Source organism: Lipophrys pholis, assembly GCF_963383615.2.
Source record: "Lipophrys pholis genome assembly, chromosome: 10".
NCBI classification, from domain to species: domain Eukaryota; kingdom Metazoa; phylum Chordata; class Actinopteri; order Blenniiformes; family Blenniidae; genus Lipophrys; species Lipophrys pholis.
In genome coordinates, this window is record NC_137640.1 from 8,266,891 (window position 1) to 8,291,395 (window position 24,505).

At 37.4% G+C, this 24,505-nt stretch overlaps 2 protein-coding genes across 4 annotated transcripts in view; one reads left to right on the forward strand and one right to left on the reverse strand.

Moving 5' to 3' along the window:
- Positions 1–1,915, forward strand: part of osbpl1a (oxysterol binding protein-like 1A) — a gene marked incomplete at its 5' end in the record, with an annotated part of 35,118 nt that extends 33,203 nt beyond the window's left edge. For 2 of the 3 annotated variants that reach the window (XM_080472695.1, XM_080472694.1), the window contains one exon: positions 276–1,915. In XM_080472695.1, coding sequence (XP_080328821.1) covers positions 276–378 — 103 coding nt within the window. In that variant the 3' untranslated portion in view covers positions 379–1,915. The remainder of the gene's footprint in view (positions 1–275) is intronic. The other variant, XM_080472696.1, reaches the window with a different exon arrangement.
- A 17,615-nt stretch (positions 1,916–19,530) lies between these two features.
- cts12 (cathepsin 12) lies at positions 19,531–23,845 on the reverse strand (the record flags this gene model as incomplete). The annotated part of the gene is made up of 8 exons (XM_080473074.1): positions 19,531–19,630; positions 19,708–19,813; positions 20,733–20,901; positions 20,995–21,216; positions 21,289–21,453; positions 21,774–21,893; positions 22,013–22,158; positions 23,821–23,845. The coding sequence occupies 8 exons, from the start codon at positions 23,843–23,845 to the stop codon at positions 19,531–19,533; spliced, it is 1,053 nt and encodes a 350-aa protein (XP_080329200.1).
- Between the last annotated feature and the right edge of the window lie 660 nt (positions 23,846–24,505).

Sequence of the window (24,505 nt, forward strand, 5' to 3'; positions counted from 1 at the left end):
TGTGAACTGGGCGTTTTGATTTCCCACCAACCAAACTCAGACCAAAAATAATTAAATCAGTGAAGAAAGTTTGGGTTTTTTTGGTTCTTGCAATGTGGGAGCGTTAATGTTGCTACAAGCAAAGAATTCAAATTGCCAACTCTATAGAAGTCTTCCTTAACCTTTCGATGGTGCATGCTTGACCTTCCTTCTCTGTTTTTTGTTGTTGTTGTTTTGTTTTGTTTTATTTCTCTGTCTGCACTCACTGGATGCTGACTTTTCCACTATAATTTCAGGTGGTTTCAACAGGGACCAAATCCCCACACCAGCTCGCAGGACTGGCTCTTCTCTGGTGGATACTGGGACAGAACCTACAACCAGCTGGCAGATATTTACTAAAGCGTGTTTGAAAATCATTCGAAATGTGCTGCACAGAGCAGCGTGAGGTCTTTCTTTTTTTTTCTTTCTTTTTTTTTTTATGTCAAATATACAAGCAATAAAAAAGTGTACTTAAAATATGTGGCCTCCACTGGGGTGAACAATATTACAATCAATAGGTATAAAAGGTGAAGCTGTTTCGAAATGCCTTGAATTTTTTCTGTTTATAATGGATTTTACTACAGGTCAGAGGTTTATGGTATTGTTACCCATTTGTCTTCTTTTAAATGCTTTAATGTGTTTTGACACTAATTTTATGTGTCAGTGACCTCGTTACGTCATTCACATTTTCTCTGAACTCCACCTCACAAAACAAACTAATGAGACATATCAGGTACTTCTCATGTATTTGCCCTGTGAAAGGAAAACGAAACACGCTTTCAGTTCATACTTATATTTTCTTGTGTCGGTGACATCTTTTATAAAACGACTCTTAGATGCGCTTTTATATTGTTTGTGAGTTTTGTTTGTTGAGCTCAGTGTGTGACGATGCTCATATAAGGGAGATACGCAAAAATGAACCAATCATATTTTATTGAACATTTTCTCTGAATCAGTTGGATTGTCAGCATGTAAAATATCCCAAATATTTCATTATGAACTTCTATAAAATGCAGTGACTATTTATAGTTTACCATTCTGTGACTTTATATCGACGTATAAGAAAACTAACAGTGACTATATGAGTGAACTGGGCATTCAGCAGCTCCCCTTCAAGCCACCAAATGGGCGACTGGCTTCTTATGCCTCTTTTAAAGCTCAGTTGTACATTTTTAAGTTGAAATTTCACACTGTCAATCCGTTTCCTTTCTGCATCCTGTATGTGTGCTTCACTGTTCCTATCAAGTGATTTCCAAGCAGTGAATATGAACAATTGTTTCTGCATCGTTTGCACAAGCTGAGCCTTTTTACTCCTCAACACCAGATAACAGATGCATGTATCATTAAGACACTAAGACTAACCAGATGATTGAATGTGATTATTTGGGCGCCCATGGGCAAATGATTATGATAAATGCCATTTCGACTTTTTTTTCTTTTTTTTGAAAGTGCACAATGAAAAATAACATTTTATTTAGACTTTTTCTCAAAGGCAAGATGGAAATTATAGATATTTTATTTATATTTTTTTTTATGTAGCCCTAATACTTTGTTTGTCCTGTAAAAAGCTTTAGGCTTGCTCTACAGTGTTTTAGAATAATGTTCATGTATGTAAAAGTCCCTCCAACTAGGTGTTTTTCTTTTTTTTAATTGAAAGATGAAAACAAAAAAAAACATTTTCTCTCAAAGTAATCTTTTGCTGGTTTGCTAATATGTTGAAAATTACCGATATTATTTCTGTTGACAATACAATTGTTCCAAAGTATGGAATTTTCTGCTATTTACTGTATGTAACTGAAATTAGGAACAACTGTGACAAACTTTTGCTCAACAATAGTTCTCTGTCTATACTTTTTGATATCTCTGAAAACTTTAAATAAAATTCCCAAAAACTTGAGTGACTTTCAACATTATTTGTCCATGGTATATGCCACTTAATACATACTACAGTGGCAAGCATATTCCAGGATGTGTATTTATCATTACTACAACAAACTTTCAATAGCACTTAACAACTTAAGAACAATGCTGATGATGTCACATATTACATGTACAGTAGGTGAAAGCGTCAGAGTTGATGAGCTGCTTAATACTTAACAGGGGTGTCCAAACTCGCTCCTGGACAGCCCCTGTCCTGCATGTTTTAGTTCTCTCCCTGCTTCAGCACACCTGAATCTAATGATGATGTCATCACCAAGGTTGTGAAAAAGCCCAGAAATGAGCCGCTCATTGCAATCAGGTGTGCTGCAACTGGGAGAGCTAAACCCTGCAGGACGGGGGGCCCTCGAGGACCAAGCTTGGACACCTCTGCTTAACAAGGATCCATCAAGAAGGTAAATTACTAAAGTTTATTCAAATTGTTCCTCATGAATTACCATATCTAAATGGGACGACTTCATCTTCTTCCACAAAAACACATTCGGGCTTTTATGATTAATTTTGAACATCTTCTAAAGGATATATATAATGTCTTTGATTTATCACAATATAACTTACCATGATAGTCGTCAAACAATTGTCAACAGCTTGTTATGTAGTTGCCAAGGTCCGGTCTTTTCACAATGTCTTCTTTCAAACTAACAAAAGTGAAAGCAAGACGATGCATATTGATTCATGTACAACGAGGGCAGACCTTAAACAATGTGAACCTCACTCCTCTTCCGCTTCAGCATCCCTGTCGCCCCCAGAATCAACCTCCACACTCGCCCTCTGCCTGGAGGAGATAAAGGCATGGATATACCAACATTTGTTACAACTGAACAAAACAGGCCATATTAGTTAGCTTTAGTCTTCATTCACAGCCAGAGCTTTTCTGTTCAGGGCGCCCCACTCTTCTCCGCCAGAATACAAGATCTGCCTCCTCACCTACCAATACGTCCACGGCAATGTAACCCCCTACCTCAAGGAACTGATCACACCACTCATCACTACACGCAAATGTAAAGTGCAATTATTATTATTATTATTATTATTATTATTATTATTATTATTATTTCTGTTGTCTGTGATTAAGGCTCTGTTCATGCTGGGTTTGCTTGCTTCTATTGGCAACCTGACTGAGCTTAAAAAGGAAGACAGAGCAGGAAAACAGCCGGTGATACAGTACATTCTCATTATAACAAAAGGATCACCAATATGAGACACTCCAAAAAAAAAAAAAGCAACTCGATGTTCTCCCTGGTTTGTGGGGTTGTTTTTCCATGTGTGGAAAAAGCCTCATCTGAACAAATACAGCTTCTCCCATTTGTGAGAATGACCTAAGATTAGGCGTGTTCTCAGGGTTGTGTAAGATAAAAGCTTTTGTTGAGTAAATTAAAGGAAACTAAAAGAAAAGGAAAAAAAAAACAACCATGATTTACACTGAAATAAAGCGATTTCAATAATGCCCTTGTTAATGTCAGCGCCTTGCATGCGGTTTAGAGCTCCAACCCAGGAAAATCAGGAGAGGTTCAGTCATACGCTGTATCCAAATGTCAATTGTGATAAAGGTTATTCAAATGGTAGAAAGGCTTTCCCACTGCAGACAAGGAGTGACAGGCTCCATCGCTGAATGTTTCACCTGATTTCAGGGTATAAATGTGAAAATGAAATACGGCAAAGCCATCAGCCAGAGACAGCTGAAAGTATGTGGAGAGAAAACCACCAAAAGCCATCTTGATCTTCAGCTTGGATTTATTTGATGGGAAGCTGGTAGGATTGACCTGACAGCTCCGTTGAATAGAACACCTTCTCTGTTTGTGCTTCTGGGTCCAAAGAAACTCTTACCTGAGGTCTATCCCACACTGACTTGGGAATGAGCGGACAGAACTGAATGAATCATTTCTGAACATGGAGCGCTGTATAGCTATGACGCATTTGAAAAATGAAAAGCAAAAATATACATAATGGATTGTCATTTTGGTCGAGGCTAAGTAGCTGGTAGCAGCATATAGCATCACACTCCATCTCAGTAGCACCATAACCGTTAGTTACGCTGTAGGAAGCCAGGCACTCACTTATTTACCTCTGTAAATATTGAGGGGGTTTTCAGGAACATAAGACTTGTAGAAACAAAAATTAAATAAAATTAATATATATATATATATATAAACATACAAAACTTTGCCTTTTGTATGGTACAAGGGTACAAATTAATTTTATACATTCCATCTCAAAAATATGTTTTTTACTAAGTTTTAGACTTTTGAATAAATTTTCAATGGCTTTTAACCAGTATTTTAACAAAATTAACTTACTGTGTGTGTGTGTGTGTGTGTGTGTGTGTGTGTGTGTGTGTGTGTGTGTGTGTGTGTGTGTGTGTGTGTGTGTGTGTGTGTGTGTGTGTGTGTGTGTGTGTGTGTGTGTGTGTGTGTGTGTGTGTGTGTGTGTGTGTGTGTGTTTAAACATAGTCTATTTTTTGTATAACTATATTTTCATGAGATATCATTTATTTATTTATTAACATCAAATGGTGTATATATTTCTGGGTGTGTGTGTGTGTATAGGAATATTGGATATGTATGTGATTGCACAAAATGTATTAAACGTTGCATGTCTGAAATGAAACAAAAAAATTAAAAATAAATTCTGTGCCTTGAAATGTCAGTGTCCTTTACACAGGGCTACATATAACTGCAGAAGGGGGAGACACATTGACACCATGACAAGAACAGAAAGAAGCGAAAAGAAAAGCAAGTGTGCAGCGACGAAGACAAGGCAGGTGAGTGTCAAAATAAAATGGTGAAAGATGAAAAGAGGTAAGACATGCAAACATTATGATGAACACAGAAAGGAACCTGACGCTGTAAGTCTTGATGTAATGTTTAATAAACTAAGTGAAATGTGATCTGTCACGATTAAATATTTTATTGCATCCACACAGTCCATGGGAAATTGAGATTAAGAGATTCCTGCTGAAAGTGACAATGACAAGTGACTATGACCACGATAATTACAGAACAACTACAAACTGGGAACATCAACTTTGCCCAAAAATTATAATCTACTTTTCATATTGTTTCTAAATAGCCTTTCCTGATTGGGGAAACATGCTTTGCTTGAGACACAGTTGTCAAAACAAACAGAATTCAGATTCAGGCATCCTTATTATTCCTGCCAGGGCAATCAATTTGTAGTTTCCCAGTTGGTACATTCACATGCATGACTTCCAAAAGTCTGCATTGCTTTATCTGAACTTCTGTGACTATCTCATTATTGTGATCTCACATACAGAGAGACTCTTTCATCGGGCTGAACTCTGTGCTCTTGAGCTGTTTGCTGTCCTTGAAGCACCAGGAAGCCTCTTTCCACAAACACACACAAAATGTAATTAAAATACAACAATCTCATATCTGTTTGTAGAGCTTTCAGTCAGTTTTTGCCCGGGGCTTCTGCAAATATATTCAACCCAATGGTAAACACCACTCTTTATTTCCAATGCAAAATGACATGGTATTCTCTCTCTCTCTCTCTCTCTCTCTCTCTGTTTCTGTACAATAGGAACAGATTCTCTCCTTTTTATTTGACTTTAGGAACACACGTCATCACATGTTCCCTTGTCAGAGGGAATACTGCACAAGTGGTATTTTTATCCCTTCTCAAGCTTTTCTCATCAAGATAACCACCGAGCTCCATCTTGAAATATTTGTAATATTACCCCCACAGTGTGCAGTCTTGTGCACTTATTGAGTGCATGCTTGGTGATTTGGGATTTTCATTGACGTGTTGGATTTCCACAACTTCTCTGTAATTTGGACAGTGCAGCTCTACTAGATGTAAGAAAAAAATAAAAATAAAATAGATTGAAAATTAAACTAAAAGGGTTATAACAAGTCATCAATCATTGCAGATGATATTATTGAGTGAAATGTGGAAATAGGCAGAATTTGTCAATGGATAAACGGATATTTCTTGAGTATTCTGTTTTATCCAACGAGTACGTCATTTTAGAAATTTGTGTTGTAATAACCCATGTGAAAATGAACATACCTGCCAATGTTATACATATAATTTTGAAGTCATTACACTATCTCACTTTATCAAATTCATTTTCTTTTGGCCCTTTTTCATGCAAGAAGTGCATGACAGATCATTGGTATAGTGATAAAATAATAAAGGAGAAAGGCATCAAAGAAATAATTACTGAGATTAATTGAAGTAATTCTGAGCTAAAATTGTCATTAGGAAAATAAATCAATATGTAAAAATTTGAAAATAAGTGACACATGAGATAAAAATATGATTTAAGAAAAAAAAAATTGAATAACCAGCAGTCATTATCTGAAATTCAACAATGCAATGACTAATAATAATAACTGGTCTTTTGACTTGTAAAATAGATAAAAAGTTATTATTATTATTATTACTAGTAGTAGTAGTAGTAGTAATAATAATGGTATTGCACACATACCTCATATTCTTTGAAAGCCAAGCCCTGGCAGCTGTATTACCCTGGAAGCACAAACGATGTATTTTTCAAACTTAGGCAAATGGAGTCAGTTGGTGGACCGCAAAAAAATACCTCTTGAGATACAGTATGTTATTGTCTTTTGTGTTCATCCAAAAGTCACATGTAATTTCTTCCCAGGCTCAGGGTAATGTTTCCTCTAATCTTCCCTATAAATGATGATGCACAGCAACACTTCAGCAACTTCGCAACAACTTTTGACTTCAGTCTCTTATGGTCATTATGGATGTATATATATATACCAAAAATAAATGATTGGCATCTATCAACCACACCTATGGGCATTTTTACAGTGACTTAATAACTTTAAAGGTATGTTTCTGAAATGTAGAAGGAAGTCCGAGTACTAAGAGACAACGCAGACATTTTCAGAGAAAACATGCAAACTGGACATTGGTCTCCCCCGCTGGATTTGAACTGGGAATGTTCTCACTGTGGGCTTAACCAGTCCTCTGCTGTGCAGCTGTGCTATGGCAGCTTACTGGGTTGAAAATGTTGAATTACAATCACATTTTGGCTAAACAAAAGATTTTACAACATTACATCACAACAACTCAAACATTTGATTAATTTTGGATAATGTGACTTGTCAAGTCATTTTGTGTCATATTGAATTCATCCCCATTCAATATGAAGTCAAGCTATTACTTCCATAGTCAGAATTCAGTGTTTTACCATATCATGTTGACCTGAAACCACATTTTTACTCCCCATTCATGTTTCTTACCATCTATCTGACACACACACACACACACACAGTATCTTTTTATGGAAATAGACTTTCTCTGGCATGGAATCTTTCATCAAACTGGATGAGCTTTGTGCTTGATTGTTTGTTTTCTTTATTCTTTCTGTACTCAGTGCTGCCTCAGCTCACGCCGGGATAATGAATTGATAGTAGCTGCTGGTTATCATAAAGTCAACAGGACAACCACCCACCCACAAAGGCACGGTGGCTGATAGCAGATTGAAAAGGTTATATTTGAAGAGGGGATAAGGCTTTTGAAGTGTTCATTTCTGCTCTTTCTCCCCGTTTGTCTATTTCAGTACTCAGTCTGTCCCTGTGTCTTGTTGCTTTGTTTGTGATTCCTGAGTAGTTCATTGTTTTGCCTGATACCCTGAGTGTGATACAAGTGTTTGTGAAAGTCAGAGGACCAGTGATTCAGTTGAACTGCTGTGAGGTCGAATCAGAATCCTTTTATTATTATGCAAACGCTTACATGCACACAACAGAATTGCAGTTAGAAGTCCCAGTTTTCAACAAGAGGAACAAGGAATAAAATTTACCTTTTTAATAACGTCTAAACACAATAAACTCACGGAAATGTATATTATCAATTTATAGTGTTATAATTTCACTTGTATAGTGAACTAGTCTTCCGTGGTTTTCCCTGAATAAATATCCATTACAATCTTCAGTAGAAAAACAATGTGATTAATTGCAATTAATTACAGAAAATTGTGCGATTAATTAGTAAAAAAAAATGTGACTCATTGACAGCACTAAAATAGATTAATACATAAATAAATAGATAAATAAATAATAAAAATTTAAAATACATAAAAATATAAATATTTTCTACTTCTTCGTTCTCGTTCTCTTCATTACATCCCTGACTCTGGAGTGAGCAGTAACTATTTTCACAATACACCTGGGATAACAACCAATATAATATACAGGCACTGTGCCTAATATCACCATGTCTAGTCTCCTCTCCCAAAAAATACAAGAGCGCCATAACCCCTTTCATCTATTTGATGCTGTTAAGAAGCTCAAGCTCAATGATTTTCTTTTTCCCTCTTTTCTTACTCATACAATCCTGCTTTCATGCTATATTAAAGCTCTTCGAAAGAGATGGAAAAGCTTTTCACTTTTATCCATTATACCAAAAATAATGTGTCCAGCGAATGACAAATTATGCGTTTTAACGATTTTTTTGGGGGGGGGGGGGGGGTACTCTGAGGATCGATGTCTTCTGTTTGCAAATGAGCTCAATTATTTTTCAGCTCTGCTGCCTGTTACGTCAGTAAATAAGAAATGCTGGACGTTATCGGGAATTACCAATTGATCTTTTAGTTTGCCTCTGAGGATTGATTAGCAGCATCTCTGCTCTGACTTCCGCCGACACCCATCTCTATAGTGAAAACATTGCTGTTATGAGCTCCTTCGGTCAGGAGATGAAGCAAGTCAGGGTGGTAAATAAAATCCTTGAGCAAAATCTAATAATGCCCAGGAAGGTGCGTTGTCGTAAACAGGAAACACTAGTGTCTTCAGTGTTTACCCACTCTATTGACTCTCCATCACCCATCCATCTTTTTATACCTGTATTATTAACGCCATAGTCTAAATGTGCAACATGGACAGCTCCTTGCTTTACATGTTATACTGTATACCAGACCGGGGGGGAAATAACACATTACAGAGCTTTTCTGTAGCACCACTGCTGTCTCAATAACACACTAGTCACTGAGAATTATAAAACATCACTGAATTTCCATGAGTTTCGTACATTTAGTTGTTCATGAAACCTGCTGTAAGACGGCTGTTTTACTCCGTCCTGCTTTTTTCCGGCTTAATTCACCTGCTCTTACCCACATCCACTTTAGCATGAGAGGTGGCAGATGCTTTCAGGCAAACATTTCACCTCTGTTTACGATGCTCTTAGTCTATAAATGCGTTTAACAAGCAGCTAAAGACTATTTTTATGAAAGATAAAATTGTTGTGTTTTCCCGTCTACATCTCTTATTCGTTATATTCTTTTGGCTGTGAAAGCTGTTTTAAAACAAAAAATGCGAAATTAGTCATTATTATGGAAATTTTTAGGTAATGGTGAAGTGCTTGCATCTGTGCCTAAATAAAAAAAAAAAAAAGACAGAAATATCTTATATTTCACCAAACAGTAATATATTCTTAAATTAGTTCACAGTACAAACACTAAAACATATCAGGAGAATTCCCCTGGAAGCAGGAAGCACGTGAATCTTTCAAGGACAGACATTGAAGGTTCCAAAAAGTGGCACAGAGGTTCCAAAAGAGCAGACACAAATCACCCTTGAAACACAGACTGTGAACTTGCACATCATTCATGAGACAAAAACTAAATTTCATAACATTCCCTCTTGTTTTGACGAATAAAGAACGAAGAAAAGGAAATGACTAGGTTAGCCAACATTTCTTCATTGCAAGAGCAGCAGAGCGTGTAAAATTTTTTTGAATAAACAGCAAAATATGAAAACCACCAGCCATCAGAGTTGTGAGGGCGAAAAACCCGTCAGGATGTTGTACTCATGACATTCGACGGTAAAATTCCCCCACGCTCCCTTAGCAACCTTCTAACCACGGAGAGCAGTGACACACTAACCCTGTGAATAAATAACACAACAAAACATAAAAACAGACAAACAAAGACCAACTCTAATAGCCACACCAAACAATTGAATACATAGAACGCCCAAAATTAGAATTATGGGAGGTCATTGATTTCAAACTGGGTGAATTTAAGTGGATGCTTATGAACTAAAGAAATTCAAGTTCTAAACACATAATCGTACCCCAAACAGGAGGCATTGTCTAAAAAGTAAATAACATCAAAACAACGAAAACCAGTGTGATCCACCACTATTGCAAATAAAAATAAATGTGGAAATAAAAACCAAGTAATTTGCTCTTAAGCCATTATTGCAACAGAATTATTAACATTAAATGATGTCAGTTGATCTTGGTAGGCGAAGTAGGCGACATCAATCTCGCCTTCTGGTCCACCTGCAAAATCTCACATCAGAATAAACCGTTCAATACATTTTCATTAATAATTGACCACCATTCAGTACTCACTTAAAACATTCTGCTGTAATTAGGAATGTTATCTATGTGCTGCTTCATCTCAAATGTGCATAGCAGGTTATCTTTTTGCTCTAATCATATTACTCATTGCTATTTTATTTATCTATTAAGTTTATTTATCTACAGTCCACATTTATAGAAAAGAGTGAATATTACTTGCCAGACCCAGACCAGATTTCGTAATCATGAAAAGCTGCTTGTAACACTCCTCGACACCCGGACGTTGCAGCAGGAGAATAGTCCACTCTGGATTTCTTTTCCATCAGTAAAGGTATTTATTCTGGCTACTCGAGTATCTATCTGTGATGCAATGGCTCGATATACTGCATTTCTGCATAAAAACGTATTGAGTTGTGGATTGATTCAGACCGAACGCTAGTGAAGGCCTCGGTCTGAAATACACGGCCCGCCACTGATTCTTTGTATGACTACTACTTCAGTTTTAATGTACCCTGATGCACATCATGTACATTCTCTTCTTGCTGTACATGTTTCCTCTTGGCCAAAATATTAACTAATCTCAATGCTGGCAACATATTGCTCTTTATATTGATATACCTTTATATTGATTAACTGCTGAATTGTAAATATTGGCAACTTAAAAAAACAAGACGAAAGCAACCAAATGAAAATTTTAAATAAACTGAATGTTTAAAAATCACTCTTGTCTCACGTGTCCATGAATATGTTTGTTCTTTCTGTGAGTCTTTAAACTTTTCAACACTCTTTTTGAACCCTCACTGACAAGGTCTCCATGTAGACCTTGAGAGTTTTCACTTCATTAAGTACAATGTCCCTGATAATGTTTGTAACTTTGTAATTAAATCTGTCCACAAGCTCACTAACCGATGTCCGGGGGGACATGGAAGAAAATAATAAACCAATTAATTGTGTTTTCAGGGATGTACCTTTTTGAAATGGTCTCTGTCTGAGCATCTCTGTGCACAGACATTCTGAAAGAAGACACCGGATTGATCAGACGAAGAAACATTCATTACTTTAACCTTGGAAATAATCAGAGATGTCCAATGTCTGCCCCATGCCATGTGTGTGCGCTGTCACATTCGGCTCAGCTCATATTTATGAAGAACCAGAAATAGTCTTGTGGTCTCCCTGTCCCGTGGTTTATCCACATGAAATTGAAAAACACACAGTCAAAGCCAACACAGATGATGAACAGCAGCTCAGAACAATCATTTGCATTTTGTTTTACAGCATGTAAACATCGGAGAACAAATATCTTCAAGTTGTGTTCAGCAGAAAAACAATTTACACAAAAGATAAATCTATGAAATATGTTTGATAATGAGAAAAAAATACACTGCCATATTGCCTGTCACAGTGCTGAACTTAAAAAAAAAAACATCTGATCAGTTCATATTCTACCCACTGTGTTGTAGATTTTTTTTTTTATCTATGTATTTTTTTTATTTATTTTTTTAAAACATGTGCAAAAAATTTAAGAACAAACACAATGAATTAAAAAAAAAAGAGTAATCCAGAGATCACTTGACACACACTCACCAAAAAATGCCATTAATCTATTCCATTAAAAGATGTGTAAATAGGGTGTCCATAAATCTTTATAGTAAGAAGAAGAAGAAAAATAGAAGCTAATCTCAAATATTGATAAACACATGAAGTAACTCAACTGATCACCTATGGAGCCTTTCTGAGGATTTATTCAAATGAAACACATTTAAGAATGAAAGAAAGAAAGCAAACAATCTCAGGTGGGACATCCAATGCATTGTATTTTCTAATCTTCTGAAAAGAAAGATGTTTTACCCGGTAGTGCATGTTAAAGCTGACTGCAGCCAGTGAATCCTTTCTTCGTGTGAGATTTAACCAAGAACAGGGCGGTGCAGCGACTATGGGCATGAATGAAGGCAAAGCACAAACGGATGCTGTGACTCATGAACATGAGGAACTCAAGAAACAACTTGAGGAGGTGGAGTTGCAACTACAAAATCAAATCTTTTGGAGGACGGGTGTGACGCAGTCAGAAAGGAGACTGAGGAAATGGCCCGGCTTAACCAGTTATTCAGAGAGGAAATCCACGGATTCCAAGAGAAGCGACAACTTTTCAAAAACTTTGGAGCCAAAGAAAGAGGCCATTGTCCAGGAAGTGTCACTTTGCAGCCGGAGATATAACAAATGTACAGACGGCTTGAAATTGCAGAAACATGTAGAAAGATGACGACCAAACTGATCAATGTTTGGGTAAAACATACAGCAAGCTCTTCAAACAACCGAAAGAAGACGACTGGTCAGATGAGTGTGATTCACTCAAAAAGGAAATTGACGACTTCAATCAAAAAAAAAAGAACGACTTGGCAAAGGAAATTGATGGTTGTCGCAAGAATCTTCACGGAAGTAAAGAGTCCAAAGAAGAGTACAAGTCACTGGCAACAGAAAATTTTTTTATAAATCTATCTGGTCAAGCAAATGACTTTTCTTGAGAAAGAGCTCAAAGTGCTGGAGATGAATCAGTCAGAACAACAAGCTTCGGAGAAAGAGAACAAAGCCATGGAGGCTAACCTCTGAGCCCTCGAACAATCTATAGTTTCAGTGAGAGGTATCATACAACCTACAACGAGCTCTCAAAGGTGAAAAGCCTTTGAACTCAAGGCACATTAGTCTGACAGTGGAGAGAGAGATGCACAGCACTCGGATAGAATACACTGTTGAAAGGTGACAAAGGAGTTATTCATTTAGCCATCTGAAGAGGAAATTCTCAAAGGTTAAGTTTGAAATAGCAGATCAACATACAGCACCGCATTCTGAAAAAAAGAAATTGAAGACCTGGGACCGTGTTTATCGTGAGTGCGTACACAAGGATGTGTGCGTACGAACATTCCCATTGGACCCTCATCATTTTTGTGAAAAAAAATTTTTTTTTAAATGCAATTAATGTCAATGCGTTTCATATTAAATGTCAATGTCATTTAATTATTTGTAATAAATGTATAAAGTGTAGGATGGTATTTTCTGGTCTTTAGTTGTCTCTGGAGAATAGAATACAAAAAAAATACAAATGATTTATTCCAGAGAGAAATTCCATTATGTATTGCTCCACACAGAATAAATAGAAAAGGAAGTTAATTAAAGCTGCAAGCAACATTGAACGGGTCCTCGCACACCCATATATGTTGGAACGTGGTGCATGATGGGGTTTGGCTTACATCAGAGTGCAATGGAAATTTTACTATTATATCTAAGTGTCAAAAATGTTTGTCAAGTGCTCTGCGAGCCACAGAATTAGAGATCCCCACTCCCCCCAGCTAAAGTCACTGTTGGTATGCAATTGACCCCGTGTGAGATTTCTCAGCAGGTCGCCTGTCGGCCTTCATACGGCGCACTGCAGGACCTGTGTCTGTCTGTCAGACCCGACACATCAAAGTTCAGATGTGCCCTTTGATAAGAAGTCACGATTTTCACAGTGAGTCAGCATCAACATATTTTACATGCAAAACACCACATTTAAAGTTCACACGATCAAGTAGTTATAATAACACATAAAAAGGTAAAAACAAATATCTTTCCTGTTGCCAGCAGGTAGCGGTATTTCCTGTGAACGACATGTAGATTGGATCAGAGGGGGTCTTTGCAAAAGCCTGTTTCAGGCCCATTGCAGCATGTAGAGCAGAGTTACTGTTTCATGGCAAAGCATCAGATATTCGTTGGAGTGCCATGGCCACGCCCTTTCAGATTCTATTTATATTTTGATGTTTTTTCATCAGGAAAAAGTATGAATGTGCACAATTTCCATAACAATAGTAGTAGTAGTAGTAGTAATAATTCCCTGCATTCCAATAGGGTCTCAGCCAGCTCAGCTCGGGCTCATACCCTAAATATGATGAAGAGGAGGAAGAGAAGTGCACAGTTTTTATTGCCCTTGAAGTAGTCTTACCTGTTACACTTAGTTTATTTCACTGCTTTCACCTTTACTTCCCATTTGATTTACGTAAAAAAAACTCTCGGCTCTAAAATAGTTTGGACATAGTAATAAATCCTAATTTTATCCCTCTCTTAATACTCAAAACTCAACCTCAGAACATAGTTTTACAGACTGCTTTTAAATAGTTATAGATAGATGTACACCCAACCCCTTTAACCCCACCATCAACCCAACATCACGGTTTACCTTTTACTTGACGGGCAAGTGACCATGTTTGATAAGTTATGCCTTTCTTCTCTTTCTACCAATTTAATCTTTCCTAATTCATCCCAATCAAGGCAAACATGACTGAATAGTTCTGACAAACATGGAAATAGGGGGCTTTTGTTGTGTTTCGTTCCTTTATCTTTGATAAAGCACAACTTCTCCCCAAACGGTTCACTCAAAATAAACCCTTGAAATTCAAAATGTAGAATAGAAATAAATATGTGTTCATAAACTTATAACAATAGTGTAGATGTATCGTTTCAAACATACTTTCAATGTTTTTAAGTCATAGTTCGGAAAGTCAAGGCAGGGGGAGTTAATTTAAAGAGCACTCTTCCGACAAAAAGCAATTCAGTGCTTCACAAGAAAAGAAGAGAAATACACTAAAACAACGCAAATAAGAAACCCATTAAAAAGGAGAATGAGACTGAATATTTACTTATATTGCCTTTGAGGGTTGATTGATCAACCAATCTGTCAGTTGATTAACTGACTGATGGACTGACTGAGGTTACAGGATACAGTAGTTGGCATACTGCTAGGATTTTAGAACTTTTAAAAGTCCTTGATTTTTCAGCATATTCCGAGAACTAATCAATAACATTCCCTATTCAACTGAAAGCATTCAAATTTGAATTTTACAATATTTGTTTCTATTTCTGATAAAACATGAACTAACTTCTAGTCAGAGAATCACTGGCATTCAAACTGGTGTCCTTCAAATAGGCTTCATTTATCACTGTTGCCAAATGCAAATCCTCAAAAAGAAGAGAGGCAAAAAAAGCATCTTTGCTGCACTGATGATAGTGTACTCCGCTATTCTTAATCCGGCACCCTGAAAACCCAATGCAATCAGATGGATGGATGGATGGATGGATGAAACTTTTCAGAGTTCTGTAGGAGTAATGAACTGAAACTGACTGGCTCTGTGTAATAGGATATGGACGGACACAGCAAGTTAAGATTAGACTCAGGCAGTCCTGTGGGTTATGTTTCCATAGAAACCCTGTTTAGCTCACGGTGGTCTGCAGTAGTCCTGATCCGACTGCCCCGGAGGTCACTTAGACTTAACGCACCAAGGGGGACGCAATTTCAATTTGTCTCCTCTCTGCAGCTACAAATACCCCAGTGGTGCTGTCTGCAGTTATTTAACAAGTGAGCTTGTGCCACTGTGTGTGGGTGTGAAGACCAACCATGCAGCCCCCTGCACGTCTATTACAGCTATGAATGTCCACCTGACCTCGTATTTACACTGATAAGTTCAAGCATAATCATTGACAAGTGAAGACAATAGCACCGTGGGGAGGTTGTTGGTCAGTAAGGTCACTGAATCACTGTTCTTACAAAAAAAAAAAATCAAGTCCAGAGAGTTTCTGCAGACATATAATTTTGCATTGAAGCTGATGAACTGATGAAAATTATCAGATGTGGAAAGAGACATTTTTCGAAACCTCTCAAAAGTCCAGTCGCATTTTGAGCTGAGGGGAAAAAAAAAAAACACACTGACTATTTATACAATGGTACCAGAGCATAGCAAGAGAACATTGGCAAAACCCAAACTGTGGCGACAAGACCAAAGGTGCTTACCCGCTGTGCAGTTTTGGCCATACCAGACAAAAGACAAGCAATCGTGACAATATATTTAATCAGGGGTTGAAATCTGCAGCGCTATGTCACGAGGTGATACAGGAAAATAGACAGGCGCTGTCACCGCCATGAGACCACAGACAGGCTGAGATGATTTTCTAGCCATGTAAGATATATCACAGCTGTCTCTCTCCTATGCACAGTCTGATCCTATTGCAAACTACATCTGCCAATAAGAAGCAGGAAATGCAGCAGGCAATGACATTCCTAACCAAACATGGGAGCCAGAGTAATGCCTTTGTGGAACATTGGATACCCCCATACTTTAGATCAATTTATTTTGTGAATACCTTAATTGTTTACTTATTTGTAATGCTTTATTTGGGCTGCTAAAGCACATGTATGGGTCTTGCGGATGCACGATATTGTATATATAATATATTCTGTGGAGCTGCCAACATTGGCAGGGGTGTGTTTGTTAACCAACGGTGTAAGAGTGTGAAAGTGCAAATAGATGCTGCTTATAAATGTTATTGTTGGGTGTTAGTGATAGATGGATGCACAGTATTCCGTGGACCTCAGATGAGAGCATTTGAGATTTGGCTGATGTGTGGTTCTGTGTTTTATGTTACAAAATAAAAGTCGAACTATCGAACCCATGCACGCCTGGATGTCACGTATATATCTGAACAGGCGTGCAACACAAAACAATCAGTCAGCAGATTCTCAAGGAGGTAAAATGCAGGATCAAGCCTGCTGGCAGTGTATGTATATGATGTACAAGTTAATGTTGTTATTCTGGTACACATCATTATTAAGCAACATCGTACAGTCAGTCTTACTGTCACACCAATGTTTATAGAAATCTCAAAATCCACCCATTCAGATTAACCTATCCTGTTTGCAAGGAGATGTGGTGTGGTTAATTAGAAGAGCTTGAATCACCAAATTAATTAATGTTGTTGTTTTTTTTATGTAAATATAACCTACATCAGGTTCACCACAATTTGTAAAACCGTCTGGTCCATGGAGGTCTTCACCACTCACACTCTGTGTGTCTCTCCTGGCTGTACTTTAAAAAATTGGAATGGAATGTAAGGCACATATGTATCCTGCAGCTAACGTCCCCATGGGCCAATGCAATGTGATACTTCTCAGCTTTTTACTTAATTAATATGCAGAAAAAGCTGCAGTGAGAGTAAAGGAGTATGGCTGAATGCAGTTAGGTTCAAGGCTCGGTGTATCTAAAAGACAACACATTGTATACACATACATTTAAAAGAAAACTGCTTTATTATCATCTGGTTAGCTGATGGAGTACGGGTTATATTTGCTGAATATGAAAAGTAAAAAAAAAATATCTATTTAGAAAAAACACACGTTATATTTGCATTGATGATTCAGATTTCGGCTGAGGAGAGATACAAAAAAAGTATATGAATGAAAAAGTAGAAAAGTATATGAATAGCATATGAAATTTGTTCACTCATTCCTGCCACTCTCTTCATGGAATTTCCTTGAACAAATACCATTTAGACAGTAAGATAAATATGCAACTTGGTTACATAAGAATTACAAAAGAACTGTGGCTGACATTGCTCCATGATTTGTTGCCCCGAGCCATTATTTGATTTGGTCTAAAAATATGGAATCATAATGAAAGACAATAATTATCGACCACTCCTTAAAGAAAGACCATGTAGCTTGTGAAACAAACAGTCAGATAGTTAAAAGGCACCACAAAATTAAACGTCATCTCCATAAAAACTTATTTGGGGGTATGAACAAGCTGTTTCTGTCCATTAGATGGAAACCATGATTAGGAAAAAAGCCATATTAAAACCTGCTCAAATTCACAGGGGGGGGTGTTTTTGTATCTCATACAGCATACAAGAAATTTCTTTCTGGATTAATAAAATGTTTCTACATTTTATTTGATAAACATTTTTGGTTATACCAAAATGTTTCCATACTAACACACTGATTACTAGAGAGCAATAACATCATTAGGCTGATGATTTAACATGAACAAAACTTGTTTTTTTTGTTTTAAATTAGTTTGATGGATGGGGGACGTGCACCATCAAACTTCTGGGCTTTTTCTCTCCAGTGTCCCACTTCTAATTGGCATTTTGTTAGTTGCAAATTGAAAACCAGTTCACAGAGGTATGGACCATTCCTCTTTGGTTTTGACGCATGACACTGAATAAGAGTGAATGGAAGCAGTGACTTATAAGGCCTGTGGAGTCTCCCGCTCTCCATTTCCTCCAAGGTCGCCACCGGCAGCTTGGTAATGGTTGAAGGTTCCAGTTTGCGGTTCAAATTTTATCAAATGTGACTCGGAAAATTTGCTCAGATTGCTTCGGTGATTGTCCCTCAGGTGACCAGTCAGAGTGGTGCCTGGAGGACGGAGGATTTTCTAGATAATAGGGTTTACTTCTTTACCCAGACTGATTCTCTCACATGTACCTCAGTTCATTTTGGCACAGAAACCAATATTCTGCTATTTTCTGCCTATTTCTTTGGTTCTATCAGTGAGAATTCCTTTTTTGGAGTCTCATAATGACTAGAATTTAAGATCTTAAAATGTGTGTTCATTGCACCTTTCTCTATTTGTTGGAGAAAATGATCTCTTGACTACTCAGAAATACAAAATTACATCTGTATTGGCTTATATAATTTAAAAAATTGTAAAAACTTAAACTTTTAATATGTCTTGAAATACCAGACAAATATTTGTAATGTTTATTCCGTATGGACATATGTCCTCCTGGACATGCTGCAGGTCTCATATCAACATGAAACTTGTTCCACATTGTAATGCCGTTTAGAGAAATGTCTCTCCTCACAAAACCGTGAGAAATATCTGAGCACAGTTAAAGATTGCTTGCTTCTTTTTTTCTTTGTCTTTTTTTTTGGAGGGTGGATTGTTTTTCTGACAGTATAATTTGTCTTACATTGATCTAATTTGTTTGCTTCCTGTGGATAAGGTGGAGACAAATTGTGTGTCTCTTTTTTTTTTTTCATTATTGGTTAATAAAACATAGGTGAAGGAAAATGCATACTATATGAGTCCTAAAATCAGTAGTGCTTAGCTTTAAGTTTGTATATTGATTCATCAATAGCATTTTCTTGCTTAAAGTTTCAGCATTTTGTTTGCATTCAATCCAGTTGCATGGTCTTACTTCATTCATTTTTTTTTTTATATTTTTCAATCTCTTTGTTGGTAAAGTTTTGTGCAATCAGTAAAGATTCTGAAATAAGATGTTGTCACTGCTTAATTCTACAACCCTGAGATCACTGAAACAATGAGTATCTCAGCTGAATCGCTTTCCTGCACTGTCACAGAGGATCAGAAAAGACGGGTGATGAGCCCCACAGGAGCACTGGCTAAAGTTTTCTGGAGCCCCACTCCAGTGATGGCGCATACCATTAGCAAACTGCAGCTTCTTCAAAAAATAAATAAATCATAGAATTGGGTACAAGGCGTAGCTGGCGATGCCACAAGTGTTTCTGCCATCCCGGATCATTCGCATGTATCCGCCCTCACCCCAGCTGGTTCCCCAACTAAATGAAAGAAAGTAGAAGTGAGAATAGAGACAGGAAGTTGTGCTGTTTTTCTGGGTGTTTAAAATGAACCAGACCTGTTTTTGAGGATCCAGTAGTCTTGGCCTCCCTCTGAGCCGTATCCAACCAACAGCACAGCGTGACTCAGATTGTTGGGGTTGCAAGTGGGCTCATCATATATACCTGGGAAGATAATTCAAAACCACATCAATTCATTGGGCTTGTGGGGGTTGGCAGAAATGAACCGTAAAAAGAATCCTACTGTGAGGTTACAAGAGAAACGCGGTTGCTGTTTTATTCTTTTTAGTTGGTTTGTTTCCACTACTACGTTCACCACATAGTCGCCAATGGTGTCTGCCGTTTGCTGCGCAGGTTGTTACTTTCTAAAGCAGATCTATCTGCTTATGGGATCCACTCTCACGTGAAAATATCATCAACACAGTTCAGTAACAACGTCAAAGATATTGTGGTATAAATGTCCTCCTTCCTGCTGGTTTGAATAACTAGTTCTCCAGCAAGGGATTAGTGATTATAAAACGATTGAATAAGTTAAAAAGATATCGGTATCGTATTAGTATTGGCATGCGGGCTTTGGTTTCTGCTGCTGTTATAGGATCAGAAATTAGGTGAGTGAGTGGTGTACTGAGCACAGTGATTTTGTTTCTAATGCACATGGTACAGGCAAATAGTCACAGCAGAGAAGATAAAACACACACACACACACAGAGGATTTCTCTGCACTGACAACAGCTGTAAGCACTTATGTGACTGACCATTGTTGCTCTCTGAATGAAAATTACAGCTAAAAGCAGCACTCTGTAACATTGCGGCAACCTGATATTTTTCCTGTGATTAAGAAGAAGGTAAATTAACAAGTGAGGCTTCCAGAATCAGTTCAGTTGAAGAGAAGTGGTCCCAGAACTGCACTGTAATGGCGCCATCTGGAGTTTAAAATGAATGAATGGATTAGATTTACTTAAAAAAATTAAGATATTTATAGTTTATGTGTATTCTGCATGAAATGATAGTTAAAATTCAAATTTAAAGGAAAGAATAGTTGATTGTTGCTTTAATGCATAATCAGATTATGTGAGAAAAGAACCTGAGCTGTAGAAGAGGAAGCTTGAGTGATCTGAATCAACAGCCACTGTGATGGGCCCAACAGCTGCCACTGCATCAGCCAGCGCTTGCTCATCTCCTTTGGGTATGAATCTGTAGTCCTTGATATGAGCAACTGCATGTCTGCTGTCGTAGTAACATGGCTGGGTGTCCTGTTGAAACAGCAGGTTGAATGTAAAATCACCTTTTTTTTTTTTTTTTTTTAGTGTGCTGCAATGTTGACTAGAAAGCAGATGGAGATTCACCATTGAGGTGTATGGGTAGGTGACCGTTGCCTCCAGCCCGTTGCTAATCACATAGTCATAGGCATTGGCCATCCAGGCCCCACTGCAGCCATAGGTACCATATGATTTAGAGCAGTCCACCAGGTTCTGCTCACTCAGAGACACAAGCTGGCCTGTCTTCTTGTATATTTGTCCCTCTATGGCTCCAGTAGTGCTGAAGGCCCAGCAGGAGCCACAGTAACCCTGCAGAAAACAAATTGGACACTAATTCAGCCTGACATTCTTCTGCATAATGTGCCCAGAGGAATATCGTACCTGATCTTTGACTTCAGTGACATAACCCAGGGTCCTGTAGTCGACATGCCAACCATCTAACTTTTTCGCAACGTTACGCAGTCGTCGAGCCGAGACATCCCTTCCTCTTCTAACAAATTGTGCGTCTATCGCGGCACCTTGCAGAACCTGGTATTCTTGTCTTGTCTGCACATGGAAAACACAGAGATTAGGCATGCTGACATGATTTGACAAACCATTAATATATCATCACCACAAGTATGTTGAAAATCAAAAATATAACGTTTGAATTAATTCATTTGCTTCAATAATAGACATTTGATGAGATGTGTCATATTGACTTAGTGTTGAATGGCATCTACCTCCTTTGAAGTTCTGTCCAAAACTCCTATGTGTATATATAAATATATATATATATATATATATATATCTTGTTACTTTTACCATCAAACAAAACATGGCCATTATTTGGCCAAGAGGAAATAAATAAATAAATCACTCCTTACAAGGTCTCCATATCTATTCATTGCCATGGAAAATGGCCTCATCCCCATGTAAAACCCCTGGTTATTATCTTCAATCATCCGTTTATTCTTCTGCCAGATGGCCTTTCTTTGCATGTCATCCTGAAGACAACAGAGAAAACAGATCAATGGAAACAACAACAAAAAAAAAGATACACATGTTGTTTTGTGTATTGTTTTTTCTACTGACATTCATGTTTTAGCTGTGGAACAAATCTTACATATTCATCGTATTTTACGCCGTGGTTACTTTTCCAGATCTCCCACTCAGTCAGCGGCACTTCGTCCGAGTCTGATAGGACCTGCAGCGGGCCGCACAGCAGGACGGAAAGCAGCGCCGCTGTCAGCAGAGACACGACCCGCTGGACTGGAAGGGAGAGAACAGCACAGCGCTGGGAAACCCTTTCATTTGCCAATGTAGTATAAGTGATACTTTCTTGGAAGCCTTTGAGACTGACATCAAGCAATCACACTGATGTGAAGAGAAATACTACAATCATGTTGCCAAGCAAAGCAGTCTCATTCAATTCAGACTTTTTATACAAATACTCAAACGTGTCAGATTTATGCAAACGTGTCCCCAGCTCATGACAAACATCCCCGATACCGTCAAACCTCACACACCCGATCTGGCTCTGCCCATCAACTCATAAGTGAAGTTTGGAAATGTTCGATACCCTTTCTGAAGTGATTGGCGATATGTCCACATGCTTTGAGTGTTTCATGAGGATATTTTAATCACTTTCCATAACAAGAAATATCCCCGAGCCTTTGCGTTCCTGCTGGCGATAAAACTGAAACTAATCAACTGTAAATCTGAAGTGCTTTCCTCACATGCTCACTGCATTAAAGATATCCTATGTTTACTTAAAAAAACAAAAGAAAATTTACAAAAGCAGTTCAAAGTGAGAGAGGATGTTTATGAATTGATGAGGTGATTATAATCTGAAAGAATAACCTTGATGATGCTTTGAAAGAGCACAGAAATATAAATATCTTGAAAGCAGATTATAGACTATAATTAATAGATGCGTACATGGAATTTTTCACTGGAAAACACATTCATTCAAATTAAAACATTTATTTATCCTCACGTTTCTTTTCCTTGTATAACCTGTAGTTATTTCAAATGTAAGTATAAACTGTGAAGTGATATAAACTCAACTACACTTGAAGGATGGAGAGAAAAAAAAAAATATTTTGTTTAGAAAATGTAAAGAGAAGAATGGAATAGACAGGTCTTTTGTTTCATCCTGTCCCTTCTTCAAAAAAATAATCCCTGAAAGGAATATTCCAATGAATTGTCCATCGTTTTTATTTTTTAACTCATCTACTCAGAGATGAATTATGGAATTATGTGCTTCATTATGTTCGACACAAATAATGAGAATAAAACCGTCTAGTCGTGTAATTTCACCTCATACCATGAGATGATTTAAGAAGCAACTCTAATATCCTGTCTATTCTCAGGCTACAGCAAAGAAAAACAAGCTGGTGAATCAAACTGTAAACTGAAAAAATAGACCACAGTATTAACTCTATTTACTCTGCCTTTTTTTGTTGTTAGATTTCAATGGGAGCAAAAAGAAGTATAGTTTATAGTAGTAGTAGTAGTAGTAGTGGCCGTAGTAGAGAATAATTTGTGAATACTACTGCCACTGCATGGTTTTTTTTTGCATGGTTGACACACTGCCCTGCATATTAAAAATCCATGTGACCCTTTCAGAATAAAATGCCTCTTTCGTTCCAATTATTGAGCACTGGCTGACATGTATCAGGAATTATAATTAATAATTTAGAGTGTAGTTGATATTTGATCTGAATAATAATTCAAGGTTGGAAATGGATCATGCAAATTAGATTATGAAGACTTGCTGTTGTTATTAATGAAATGCATGCAGGACAAGGGTATTTGCATCTTTTAGCCTAATGACATTAAGCTGAACAGTGAATGTTATTACCGCTAACAATCAAGTCAGCATCTCCACAGTTTAATTACAAATTAAATACAAAACCTGAGCCAGCTTACCTGCACAAGTCTGTTTTGTTCCCATATTCTTGAGAGTGGTGACATAGAAAGAGACTAACTATCAGCCTGTCCTTATATAGCCTTCATATAAGTACACGTTTCTACTGCACTTTTACTCAATCCCTAAATCAATACCTACGCCATCACCTGAGAAGGACATTAGTCAACAAAAACAAGATGCTTTGCCTGCTCCTCCTCTGCAGTACTGCTGTCATCATTTAGAGATGGCTAAAGCTGCAATATTGTAAATCCCTCAAATAGCAGTTGATATGCGAGCACAACACCTGACATCTAACTTTCCAAAACCGGTAGTGAAAGAAGAACTTTATTTAGGTAAACGTACCCAACAGCATATTGCTATTGTCAGGTCCCAGCTCTCTTATATTTATAGCTTATGTCACCTCTTAACTTTAGGCTTACATCATATAACCACAATTCAAGGGAAATTAATCTGGTCTTCAACTTAATTTTTTGAATGTGTTCAGCACATCAATTCAAAATTGTTTGTAGTTTTCTAATTCCTTGATTCCTGTTTTAGTATTTGTTGTATTGTATTGGGGGTGTAAATGTACATAACTGCATTTTGTTTGGTTTTATCATAACATCTCTGCTAATATAAAAGACTGTTAGATGCTAGATGGAAAAAGAGATTAGATGTAAGTTTACAAACATATTTTGGGGGAGG